This window comes from Aphidius gifuensis, linkage group LG1, assembly GCF_014905175.1.
Source record: "Aphidius gifuensis isolate YNYX2018 linkage group LG1, ASM1490517v1, whole genome shotgun sequence".
NCBI lineage: Eukaryota > Metazoa > Arthropoda > Insecta > Hymenoptera > Braconidae > Aphidius > Aphidius gifuensis.
In genome coordinates this window covers 926,707-940,559 of record NC_057788.1, presented here as the reverse complement: position 1 = coordinate 940,559, position 13,853 = coordinate 926,707, and the positions used below count along the sequence as shown (strand labels likewise).

At 22.0% G+C, this 13,853-nt stretch overlaps 2 protein-coding genes across 2 annotated transcripts; one reads left to right on the top strand and one right to left on the bottom strand.

The window, feature by feature from the left end:
- Window positions 1-3,090: 3,090 nt before the first annotated feature.
- On the top strand, window positions 3,091-4,950 carry LOC122860728. Its single transcript, XM_044164664.1, has 3 exons — window positions 3,091-3,186; window positions 3,351-3,589; window positions 4,033-4,950. The coding sequence occupies exons 2-3, from the start codon at window positions 3,362-3,364 to the stop codon at window positions 4,852-4,854; spliced, it is 1,050 nt and encodes a 349-aa protein (XP_044020599.1). The 5' UTR covers window positions 3,091-3,186; window positions 3,351-3,361; the 3' UTR covers window positions 4,855-4,950.
- Window positions 4,951-5,097: 147 nt separating this feature from the next.
- Window positions 5,098-10,482, bottom strand: LOC122860727 (putative histone-lysine N-methyltransferase 1). The gene is made up of 7 exons (XM_044164663.1): window positions 10,289-10,482; window positions 9,993-10,162; window positions 9,783-9,907; window positions 8,625-9,691; window positions 7,819-7,955; window positions 5,511-7,743; window positions 5,098-5,238 (listed from the first exon to the last, which is right to left on the bottom strand). The coding sequence occupies exons 1-7, from the start codon at window positions 10,391-10,393 to the stop codon at window positions 5,101-5,103; spliced, it is 3,975 nt and encodes a 1,324-aa protein (XP_044020598.1). The 5' UTR covers window positions 10,394-10,482; the 3' UTR covers window positions 5,098-5,100.
- Between the last annotated feature and the right edge of the window lie 3,371 nt (window positions 10,483-13,853).

The following is a 13,853-nucleotide window of genomic DNA, read 5'->3' as shown; positions in this document are numbered from 1 at the left end:
GTCATGGTATTTTTAAAAAATTAGTTTAAAAATTTATTTTTTTTTTTCGTTTGGAAAATTCATTTTTTTTTTCATTTGAAATATTTATTTTTTGAGTTGTTTAAATATTTTATTATTTGTTTAAATAATTACGTATTTTAAAAATTTTATTGTTATTATTTTTTATGTAATTTTAACACAAGTTATCAATTTTTTTTTTGAGTAGAAATAATTTTTTTAATAAAATGTTTATATTTGTTTTTTTTTTTTTTAATTAAATATTTAATTGTTTAAATAATAATATGAATAATTTAACGGTTTTTTTCCAGTCATGTATGACCCCAATGAATTAAAAATAAAATGCAATTTTTCATTTAAATGTTTGTATTGATTTTTAATTAATGTTTAAATGAAATTAAAATCAAAGCAAAAAAAAATAACTGACATTTAAAAAATGTAAATGAAATATTAAAATAATTAAATTTTCATTGATTTTTAATTTTTCAAAATAAATAAATAATTAAGTTTGAAATTTTTAAATAATTTTTGACCCAAAAAAATTAAAAATACATAATTTTTTAAAATTTAATTATTAAAAAACAATACCTAATATTCAAAAAAAATGCATTTAAAAAATTAATTTTTTTTATACAATATAAATTTGATTTGTTTAAATAAATTTACCCCAATATATTAACAATATTTTTTAACATTTCCATGACCCAAATGAATAATTAAAAAAAAAAACAAATTCTATTTATAAAAATTGTAAAAAAACGTCCAAAATCAATGAAAAAAAATAACAATATAATTACAAAAACAATTATAAATAATTCAAAAATAAATTATTAAAAATTTTCAAATAAATATCGATCATTAATCATTCTAAAAAATCAAAAATAAAACAGTTTACATTTAAATTTATAAATACTAAAATCCAGATTAACCAAGTCCTGTTAATTTTCAAAACCACCAAGTCTAAATTTATAAACTTTCATTTAAAAAATAATAACAATTATTGATTTAAATTATTTATAAAATTTTTCTTATCTCAAATAACATTTGTTTGTTTTTCTTTTATTCAAACAAAATCAATGACCAATTAATCCAACTGTTATTAACTTTATTTCCATTATTATTATTCACAATTTTAATGCAAAAAAAATAAAGCCAGTGCTAAGGGATGATTCACTGGATGATTCGTTATATTATCTCTTATCACGCAACAATAATGATAATAATGATAATAAATAAGGGGCTGATGATGTAAACGAAAACGAAACGAGGATAATAATTTATATATCTGTGTGTATTTCTATCGTCGAAATTTATTTTTTTTTCCATCTTTTACTACCACAAATTTACAATATTTTTAAAGAGAATATCATAAAACAAAATTTTCTTTAAACTTTGCCATTGATAGACAGCTTGACTATATAAATTTTCTTCTTGTAATAATATTTGAATTTTTTTTTTGTTTATTTTTGACACGTTTATGGCAACACACTGACAATTTATATTCACATCCGATTTATTTTTTTATTTACTTTTTGATTTTTATTTAAAAATATATTCTCCTCACGTAATAATTATTATTGATTATTTATTTATTTATTTTGTATTTTTTTATTATTATTGTTGAATGGATATTGGTTATTTAAATTACTCAACAATGTGTCACACATTTATGATTCAATATTATTTCCATTTCAATAACTTGTTATGTTATTTTTTACTTTGTTTTATTATTTGTTTAAAAATTTTTTTTATTACTTTTTTTTGCTTTTATATTTTACTTTTTTCGACTTTTGTTGTTTCGACAGTGTATCGTTATCCTTATCATAAACTTACATCCGTAATTTTATTTAATCTTATCATGTTGATTGACTTTGATGATAATTTTTTTATCTTGAAATTATTCTTTCTACGACATTTGTATTTTTAAAATACACAATAATTTATTAAATAATATTTGCTTACTCTATTTATAATTTATCAATTTTATAAATATTTTTTATTGCATTTAAAAATTGATTTTTAATACAAAATTGAGTTATAATATTTTTTTTTTTGAATTTTACTTTATCTATTTAATTTGTTTATGTATAAAAAATTCAAAAAAAAAAATAATTTTCTTTATTTATACACTTGTTAATCTGTTTATTTTAAAAATTCAATTTTTTTTTTTCTAAAATTAATTTAGCAATTTTATAAATATTGTTTTTTTTTTTTTGGATTTAAAAATTAATTGAGTGGATTTTTTTTTAAATTTAATTCATTTAATTTGTCTATGTATAGAAAGTTTAAAAAAAAAAAAATAATTTTATTTATTTATATACTTGTTAATCTGTTTATTTTTAAAAATTCAATTTTTTTTTTTTTTTATCTTCAAGATGTTGGGGTTGTAATAATTATGAAGAGCAGTGGTTTTTTTAAAAATGTTTAATAAATGAGTGAATAGTAGTCTGTCGGTTGGATGCTGAAAATAGCGCGTTAAAACATTCTCCAATAATCCAAGTCCTCTTATGTGGTATTACGAAAATGCTTTAGTCAATATCCCAGTTACTATATCATCCTCACTCAAATTAAAAAGAAATATTTCCCCAAATAAAACAAACAGATAATAAAAAAGAATAAACTCTTGGATAACACAAGACCAAGAAAAATAATAATCCACCTAGATAAATTATTTTTTTTTAATTTACAAGTCTTACCGATAAATATAGATCTCAGAAAAATAAATAGAAAAAAAAAAACGAAATTATGCGATTAAAAGATTGAGATTGTACTCACGACAGAATGAAAATTGGGTCGATGAAAAATCATAAATCAAAGTTATGTTCTTTACATTAAGTGGATCATTAAAAAAAATAAACCTATAATTTTTTTTTTCTCATTTTTTTACTAACAGATTATTTTAAAATAAATAGATGTCTAATCATTAGTTTTAAACTGGAAATTTTTTTTTTTTTTTTTTTATTTTATCATAGATAAATGTTATCTTGGGTAAATTTTTTTTTGTATTATTTTGAAGAAAATAAAACACGTTAGAATATTAAAATGTGAATAGTTAAATGATAATTATTATTTTGTAAAACATTCATTCTTAAAATGGACATTCAACAGACAACTTTTTAGTGATTAAAACTATTTTTGAAACGTTGAAATTGTACGTGCTTTCTGTCGTGTTTGCTCAAGGTCTTTTATGTATGAAAAAAATTCAAAAGTTTTAATTTTTTATTTTATATTTGCTAAAGTATTTGTATAAAGAAAAAAAAAAAAAAATAAATTATTTTAAACGTGATGATAAATAATGAAATAAGGTTGATAAAAATTGTAATTGTTTTAATTTTATTTTTTTGTTATTGTAGATGCTGGAACAATGAAAGTGATGATGTTTATAATTGTGGTACTTGGTGTATTTTTGCTGACTGGAGTACCATGTCTTGTGATGGCTAAGTCAATGGCTGGTGGTGGATTAGTACTCAGTGACATAGATCCAACAGCTCAGAAAAAATGTCAATACGGTAAAATACACTCAAAGTATCGTGTCATCTGTTACGATCTTAACTATGATGAATTTCCACAAACTTTGCGAAAAGATATTGAGGTAATAATTATTCAAATTTTATAAATCGTATACTTGATATTCATCAACGTCTTGAAAATAATTATAAAACTTTTCTTTTTTGCATAAATTATTTACCTGACTAAATGCAATATAATGTCAAAAATTAAATTAAAATTTCTCAACTTGTTATTTATTTTAATTTTCATTGAAATTCAATTATGATTTATGAGATTAAAATTTTATGACTCATAAATATCATTGAATACAACTCATATACAAATGAAAATAATAAAAAAAAAACGTAAATTTGATAAAGTAACTGAGAATAATATTATTATTAAAAGCTGATGTTTGAATTGTGACACTTGATTCAATTCACAGACTGCTGACTTGAAAAAATAAAATAAAATAAAATTGATATATAAAAAACAACAATTTATAATTTATTTATTGTCTTATTTTGTTTTGTTTTTTCATTACAGATTTTATACTTTACACGTAATCGTGTGACAGAATTAACAAATTCAACACTTGAAAAATTTACTGATCTTAGCTACATAAGTTTTCAAGATAATTTCATAACAAAAATTGACACTGGAGCATTTGAATCACAAAAAAAAAATATCCAAGTTATTGATTTATACAGAAATGCAATAACAAAATTTCCAATGAATGTATTTGAATATCCAGAATTAACAACAGTCTCACTTGGAAGAAATAAATTAACAGATGAATCATTAAATCATTCAATATTATCACGTATTGTTGATCTTGATATTAGTCAAAATGAGCTGCTGACAAAACTTCCAACGACAATGTCAATGCCAAATCTTAAATATCTAAATGTATCACTCAACAAAATTATAAAAATAACACCAGCTGATTTGGCACATTTTTGTTCAATAAAATTACTTGACATTGACAGAAATCCATTGAGTCTAAATGCTTGTGAATGTACAGCTATCAAAGAATGGATAAATACACATGATATAACACTCATACCAAAAAATTTAAAATGCGATAAATGTACAACATCATCAAAATTATTAATTTCAAACGAAACATACACAATTTATAATAAATGTAAAGATATGACTTCAAGGCCATATGACTGGACAACCTTTTGTTTAATTACTTCTGGTATTGTTATTATATTAGCAGTTATATTATTTTATATTTATAAAAAAAAAAGTACAAAAAAAGGCAACAATACTAAAATAAATAAAGAACTTGTACTATCAACAAATGGTGCAACAACAGAGCTACTTAACAATGGCATTAAAAGTCATCCAGATGATCCATAATTGTACTTAATTTATTAATTATCATCTACTTAATTAATTAATAAATCACATATCTTTAAGTTATTATTATAATTTTTTTTTTTTATTTAAAATAAAAAACACTCTCAATTGTAAAAAAATATTAATAATAATTTTAATAATAATACGCTTAATTATTTGTATAATTTAAAAATATAATTTGTTTTTTTTTTTTTTTTATTTATTAAATAATGAAAAAATATAATTTACGTTTTATATTTAAACTATTTATTTTTTTTTACCAAAATGATACAACAGTCTTTCTATTAATCTGTTTGGTAAATCAGAATTTTTAATTTGACGTTGTGTTTCGAACATTCTCTTCCAATGGGCCATCAAAGAATATGATCCACGATGTATAAATAACTATAAACAAAAAAATACAAATAAATTATAAACACTGTTAAAATTAAACAAAAAAAAAAAAACATTTTCATTCAACAAATTATGACCAAAAAAAAGAGTATAAAAAAATTATATGCAAAATTAAAAGGAGAAAAACAATTATAAAAACTGTTAAAATTTTCATTCATTAATAATAATTGTGACAAAGTAAAAAGAAAAAAATTAATATTTATATTGTAAATGTTTGAAAAAATAAAATTTAATAATTTATTTATGATAATAAAATTACTTACACCAGTAGATACCAATTCATTCCAAATATTTATCGATTGATTATGATGAAAATGACCTTTTTCATAGATGAATCTTATCATTTCGTTCTCTTCCCACTCTTTGTATGCTGGACGTTTGCCAGTTGGTATCGAATGGTTATGTCTATCAAAGTCTGTACGAAAAAATAATTTATTGTCATCATCTAACCAAGCTCGTGGTTGATCTTTGATATTTACATCTAGAGGCTCGGTTGGATACCTCCTGTATGGATCATTTTTTCGATCAATTATCAAATCTTTATCTTCTTTTGATTTGTAAATTCCTTTGAGATATTTTTTACTTCTTCTGTCGTAATTAGTTGTTTTATATTTTTTATTTTTTACTTTGTTTGATGATTTATTATTTGTTCTTGATGGATATTCTGATGATAAATTTACTAATTCATCATCAGATGATGATGATGATAATGATGATGATGAATCAGTATCACCAACACTTTTTTTATGTTTTTTACAAGGTGAAGATTTTGATGAATCTGATTCTGTATCATTGCCAGAGTCTGCAACAAAATCATCACCTTCATTTGATGTTTTTTGATGTTCTTTGATATTTTTTTTCCTACTATTATCATTACTCGATGATTTCAAATGATTTTCTTTTCTTTTCTCAGTTATTTTTAATTTTTTCGATACTGTGTTATTATTTTTACTGTGAAATTCATCTTGTTTATCTTTTTCATCGTCAGAATCTGATATCACAATTATTCCATCTGTTTCTTTATCAGCTTGTAATTTACTTGTTTCATTTTCATCATCAGAATCATCTTCTAAATTATTTAAATAAAAATCTTTTGATGATTTTATTGGCATTGAATTTTTATTACTAGTAGTACTTGATTTTTTTTTTAAATTAACATCATTATTTGATAATGCTTCTGATGATTCACCAACTTTTAATTGACTAGTATTATTATTTGGTAATTTTTCTTTATCATTATCATCATTTTTATCGTTGTTTTTTGTTGGTGATATATTTTTTTTACTCTTACGTTTAATTTGACAAAAACTATTGGTTAATTCATCAAGATTTTCTTCTTCATCATTATCATTTAAATATCTTCTAGGTGTTTTTAAATTAGCTTTATCATATTTTCTTGATGAATTAGAAGATACTTCTTTTGTTTGTGTTAAATTATTTTTTAATTGTTCAGCTTTAGATGAATTTTCCTTATCAACACAATGACGTTTAGATGTATTTGAATATTCATCATCAAGTTCATCTGATGATGATGGTGGTGTTGGTACAACTGTACATACTCGATTACATAATTTTCTAACCGGTGGATTAACTGGTGTTGAATGTTTATGAGAATTCAATGTTTCATGGTGATATTTTTTTCTTTTTTTTGTTCTATTTTCTTGAGCTAATTGTGTTGTTTCTTTGTCTGAATTTTCATTTGCAGATTCTGATGTTAATAATATTGCCAATGAGTTAGATTGACTGGTAGTTGATTTGACAATTAATTTTTCATTATTTACAAGCTTCTTTGATTTATCATTACCATCAGCATCATCAACAGCACCATCAACAGTATCATCATTATTATTATCATCTTGTAAATTATTTGTAACTTTATCTTTGATAGATTGTGTATTATTTCTTTGTAAAATATTTGATGTATTTATTTCAAAGTTATCATCAAATGCATTTCGTATTTTGACTGTTTTTTTCTTTGAAAAAATTTTTGGTTTATCAATGGTATCATTAGCACGAGTACATGAGAATAGACCCAATGCTTTTGATGAATTTTTTTCTATGTTTAATGTACCTGTCGATTTTTTAGATGACATCTTTTCCAAACGTTTCAATTTTTTTATTCTGTTCAAACGCTTTGATGTTGTTTCTTCTTCATCTTGACTGTTACATACGAATGAATCATCAGAGTCTTTTGATATTGAAATATTTTCTTGGTTTTCTTGTCGAGTTGATTTGTCATTTGATAGATTGGACGGCTTATTAATCGATACAGACGAAACTGAATTTGTTGTACTTGTCACTTCATTCAATATTTCTCCATTATTTTTAGTTATACTATTTTTATTTTCAGTGATCTTTTTTATTACATCAGTAGTATTTTTATCACTCATATTATTTTTTGAGTATTTTTCTGATGATAATAAATCCAATGATTCACGTTCCACGTCATAATCATTTATTGGTGTATTATAGGATTGAGATAAGTCTCGTTCAAGTCTACAAAAAAAATAAAATTAATTATCAAATCAATTTTTGAGTTATTTAATATTTTTTTAAAACTTTTTTGTATACCTTTTTTTTTTAATGTCCAGCATTTTATTTTCTTTACTTGAATGAACTTTTAAATCATTTCCAGTGTTTTTTAGACTTTTTGTTTTTAACATTGACTTTTTAGTTTCAATATTTTCCGAAGTAACTTCATCATGTTTCTGTTGACATAAAAAAAAATTTTTTTAAATTAAAACTCATACGAAAAAAAATTCACAGCAATTAATTCAACCTCAATTTTAATAACATAATTTTAAAAATAATAAAAAATTTACATTGTATATTTGAATTATAGCTGAATATAAATTTTATAATTTTTAATAAATTTTATATTTTTGATATAAAATAAATAACAAATAAAAAAATATAATATTGCAAATAATTTTTTACAAAAAAAGGACACATTTTTAAAACAAATAAAAAACAATTTTTAAAAAGTATTCCTGAACGAAAAGAAGATGATAAAAAAAAAGAAAAAGTTATTAGAAAATAATGCAGTAATTAATTACTTTTAAAAAGAAAAATAAAAACCAGATAAAGTATAAAAAAATAAAATTAGAAAATAATTTAAAAATTATTTTTAAATTGGTAAAATATTTTTCATTAATTTTTCTGTAAAGTAATTATTTTCAGTTGTCTTCACTACTACTTGAATTTAATATATTACAATATTTAATTCTTGGTTTAATAACAATAGCTTTTTTTTTTCTAACAACAGCTGCAAAAGTAGGAGTGTTATTTTGACTAAAATAATTTGAATTAAATGATTGTTCAAGTTCTTCATCACCATCATCATCATCATCATCATTATCAGTAATATTAAAATTTACCCTGTTTTCATTATCAGCAGATGAAGAATTGTTCCTCACTTCAATATCAGTATCATCATCATCATCATCATCAGTGATTATTATAAAATTTGTTTCATCAAAATCTTTATCAATATTGCTGTTTTTAATATTTTTATTTTGTGATGAATGTTCTCTAGATGTTGATGCCTGTCCAGGTGAATCATCCAACACATTATCTGCTATATTTTCATGAACTTCATTCAGTACCACCTGTTTATCCCTGTCCATTGATACATCAACTTCTTGTTTAATTGGTAAATCATTTTCTTTTTTAATTAAAACTTTTGATGAACGACAATTTCGAATTCTATCACGTTTCATTTTGAAAAATGGATTTTTTACGAGAGTAATTTCTGGTGATGAATCTATTTGTTTATTAGCTGATATTATTGGTGAATTTGATGGTGCTTCTTTTCTATCATCCAAGGATAAATTTGATTCGAAATTTTTACATGAAAAATACTCTGAAACATCTGATGTTTGTGTATCAACATGTTCAGGTAATGCCACATCAACAACACTTGAAGCTATTTGTTTTGGTGATGTGGATTCAACTGGCTCATCAACATGTTCAGGTAATGCCACATCAACAACACTTGAAGCCATTTGTTTTGGTGATGTGGAATCAACTGGCTCATCAATATGTTTAGGTAATGCCACATCAATAACACTTGGAGCTATTTGTTTTGGTGACGTAGAATCAACTGGCTCATCAACATGTTCAGGTAATGCCACATCAATAACACTTGGAGCTATTTGTTTTGGTGATGTGGAATTAACTGGCTCATCAATATGTTCAGGTAATGCCACATCAACAACACTTGGAGCTATTTGTTTTGGTGACGTAGAAGCAACTGGCTTACCAACACAATCATCAGCTGATTTATCGGTATTTTTTAAACTGGTTTTATCAATATTATTTTCTTCACATAAAACTGGTTCAGGATCAACTGGATTTGTAGTTAAATTTTCAACGTTGTTATCCTCCTCATCTTCACCCTCATCCTCATCATCATCGTCGTCAAGATCATAACTTTCTAAAATAACTAATAACATACAAAGATTATTTACAATTCTTTTTTTTTTTTAAACAACTATCAACAAGTATTTTTAAATAATTTATAAATATTTATTTACCATCTTCAGACCTACAAATTGGTTCCAACCATTTTGAACCAGAAAAAATTGTATTCTCTAAACTTGGATAATTCAATAGTGCTTCTTTTTTATCATTATCTTTTTCCATAATACATTCTGGTATTCTAAAATAATTTTAAACAAAAAATCAATTTACAACTGGTTTTTTTTTAATCAAAAAAATATTAATTTTATATTAAATTTATTTACCTGTAATCTTCAAGTGATTGTAAACAATTTTTTTCAATTGAATCATGTATAAATTGACTATTGTACAGTTTATAATTTGAACGTTTGTTTACAAAATTATTATTATTTTTTATAGTAATTAAATTTATTGTTTCTGGACTACAGATATTTTGATTGATACCACCATTTTTCTAAAATTTTTAAAAATTCATGTTTAATAATATTGAGCTGTTATTAATGATAAATTAATCATTAATTATTTATAATAATAAATGTTAAAAAATAATAACTTTATGTAAAGCAACAGATGAACTAACCTCAATTAATGTATTAAGACGTCTGTAATTGGCTCTGTCAACTTCTTCATCAATACAGAAAAGTAATTTTTTATCATCAATAGCGAACAAATTATTGTTCTGCATGATTATTTTTATTCATTTGATATTTTTATGTCATCAAATGGCTGAGAAAATAAATGTCAAAAAATTTATAAACATATATAAAATACACAACATGTATAAACACAAAAAAATGCGCACAAAAACATAAATTAACTTGGCGATTTTCATGAAAATTTTCAGGTTAATTTTTATGTAAACTGTCGCAAAAAAAAAAGTTGGCAACATTTGATCACGTGATATTTGTTTATTTAAATTAAAACAAATCGATGACAATAATAATTATTTATTACAAGAAGAAATTAATTTTTCGAAATTAAATTTCGATATAGTAATAATTTACAGATTTTTTTTTTGACAATTTAGTATTATTTTTTAATTAGCTTTTTGATAACTTGAATGATTAATTAAAAAAAAAAAAAAAAAACAATTTACTAGTTTTTCAATCAAATTTAATTGTCAGAAAGCATTTTGAGAAGAAAAAAAAAATTTTTATTTAAAAAGATAAATTGGTTTTATATTTATTTCATAATTTATTTCGAATTTTATCGAAATTTCTATCAAAAGGCTAGAAGCTTTTACATATTTTAAAAGATAAATTAAAATCCTTAATAAATAAAAAACCCTTGTCGTCAAAGTTGTATGTTTTTTATTTTTTTTTTTTAATCTCTTATCTCATTTGTGGGTCTACTTTTGTGATATATTTCCGAATTTTCTACCTGACTATTTTCCAAGAATAAATTTCTAAATGTTTTTTTTTTTCCCTCAAGATACTGGTTTCACCTGCTTTCTTAAATCCCACGAATTATTATTTTCAAAACCTCATAGAACATTGAACCTTCGATCCGAAAACATCAAATCTTTTCAATAAAAAAAAAAAAAAATCAAAGTCTCAATAAAATCAGTGTATAAAAGTGACTTTAATTTTCCAACAAAAAAAAAAAAATAATTCACTTCCATCAAAATGAAAAAACAAATTATTTATAATTTATATTTTTTCATATTCATTTTATCTTGTAGCAGTGTATTTTGTAAGTAAAAATATATAATTAATTGTAAAAAATACACCAATAAAATTTGAAATAATAATTTTTTAAATAAATTTTCTAGCATTGTCACAAGACTCAGCATTAAATCAAGATGAATCAAATAATACAACAGATACCACAACACCACAATACAAATTTTCAAAAGAAATTTATAATCAATCAATTCCCGAAACGATAAAAGTAAACACAACAATAATTATGATGAACAACAATCATAGCTCATTAAGCAATTTAACGTACACAATCAAAAATGGTAATGAAAATAATAGTTTTAAAATAAATAATAAAACAGGTGAATTAATAGTTAATAATAATTTAAATTATGAATCAATTAATAATTATAATTTAACAATTGAAGCATCAAATAATAATGTAAATTTAAGTACAAAAATAATGATTGACATACGTGATATTGATGAAGCACCAATAATCGATGAAATAGTTCCAATAATTATTGATGATAATAATATTGATAAATTTAATGATACAGTATTGTCAATGATACGTGATGGTAAATATTGTATCAGAACAATAAAAGCCCATGATCCAGATATTAAAAATAAATTTGATAAACAAAATATAATTTATTCAATTGAAATACCAGAATATCAAAAATATTATTACAGAGAATATAATTGTTATAGTGGTAAAAAAATATCACCAGAAGAATTTATGTTTAATGTTGATAAATCAAGTGGTTGTGTTACAATTAATAATCCATTTCCAAATAAATGTGTTTATGATTTATGGAATAGTAGAATTGAAAAAAATAATGGTTTTGTTATTCCAACAGTTATTGTTACTGCATATGATAAAAATGCATATTATAATTATAAAAAAACACAAAAAACTATTTATGGTAAAATATCAATGTCATTTTATTGTAAAATTTGGAATTGTCCACCAAAAGAATCAGGAATAACGAATTTTTTTAAATCATTATTTGGTTAATTATTTAGAAAATTAAAATTTCAAATAATTATAATACAAAAATATTTATAAATAAACAAAATTTAAATTAAATAATAATATAAATAAGAAAATTTATCATGTTAACTCTTTTGCTTTTTTATTTATTTATTTATTTGTTTGTTTTTTTTTTTTTTTCAAATGTTTCAGCTACAGTTAACAAAATTGAGGAAACAAATATTCAATTATTATCAATTATTACAAAAAAGGACAATAATAAAGAAGAAGAAAATAATAATAATCAAACGAAATTATATACTGTTAAATTAGATGGTAGTACTGATTTCATTAAAATAAGTGAAAATATAAAAATAAATACAACAATAACAACAAGTATTACAAATACAGCTGATAAAAATTTAACATATTCAATTAAAAATGGTAATGATGCTGGTATATTTACAATTGATAATAAAACTGGAATAATAATGATATCGCAAAGCCCTGATTTCGAAGCAAAAAAAAATCATTTTATAGTAATTTCTGGCGATGATGATGCTGATGATGATAGACATCATGTAAATATAACATTGTATGTTAAAATTGGTGATGCTAATGAAGCACCTGTATTTACCGATGTAACGCCATTAATTTTAAACACAAAAGATGTTGAAAATTTAAATGTAAACGACATGGAAATGATACGTAATGGAACATATTGTTTTAGAAAAATAATTGCTCATGATCCAGATATTACAAATGAAAATGATGAACAACATATTGTCTATGAAATAAATGGAACAACAATTGACGATATTATTGGAATTAAAAATTCAAAAAAATGTTTTAATAATGCAAATTATTATGATAATTATTTCTGGAATTTACATGATGGTTGTTTAAAATTAAAAAATCCATTTTTTGAAAAATGCGCATTTCATGTTTTGGAATTTTTAGCACTTGGTCAACCTGCTGATTATTATATTTCTTCAGATGTTATTGTTAATGCAATTGATAATGATGCTATTGGTGATTATAAAAATACAACTTTAATTTTAGAAACGAAAATAACGTGGAAATTTTTATGTCGAGTTTATGGTTGTCCACCAAATGATATTGATGTTGAAAAAAAAACATGGTTTCAACAAATAATTGATATGTTTTCGTCAATTTATTAATCATAAAAATAATTATCGTACGCACTATTTAGAAATAATATATAAATGATGAAAAATTCATTTAATAATTTTTTATTTGTCTGAAACTCTGATTGTTATTTGAATAATTAAAAATTTATATTAATAATATTTTAAATAAATAAATAAAAGAGAAAATAATTATTTAAAAAAAAAAAAAATTATGTAAATTATTATAAAAAATAAAGAATGAATTTAATAAATTTTAAATTTCAATAATTATTAAATAAAAATATATACAAAAAGAAAATTCGAATGTTAATATTATTTTTTCAAGCATTTTCTTAAAGATTACTTGGAATTTTTATTTTCTAAAAATTATTTTCATTA

Bases quoted from the DNA above. Each gene is read 5' to 3' on its own strand.
- LOC122860728 (XM_044164664.1), top strand. From the start codon at position 3,362: ATGAAAGTGATGATGTTTATAATTGTGGTACTTGGTGTATTTTTGCTG. The intron at 3,590-4,032 runs GTAATAATTATT...TTTTCATTACAG, and splicing joins CTTTGCGAAAAGATATTGAG to ATTTTATACTTTACACGTAA.
- LOC122860727 (XM_044164663.1), bottom strand. From the start codon at position 10,393: ATGCAGAACAATAATTTGTTCGCTATTGATGATAAAAAATTACTTTTC. The intron at 9,908-9,992 runs GTAAATAAATTT...AAATTATTTTAG, and splicing joins CAATCACTTGAAGATTACAG to AATACCAGAATGTATTATGG. The intron at 7,744-7,818 runs GTATACAAAAAA...TTTTTTTTGTAG, and splicing joins CTGGACATTAAAAAAAAAAG to ACTTGAACGAGACTTATCTC.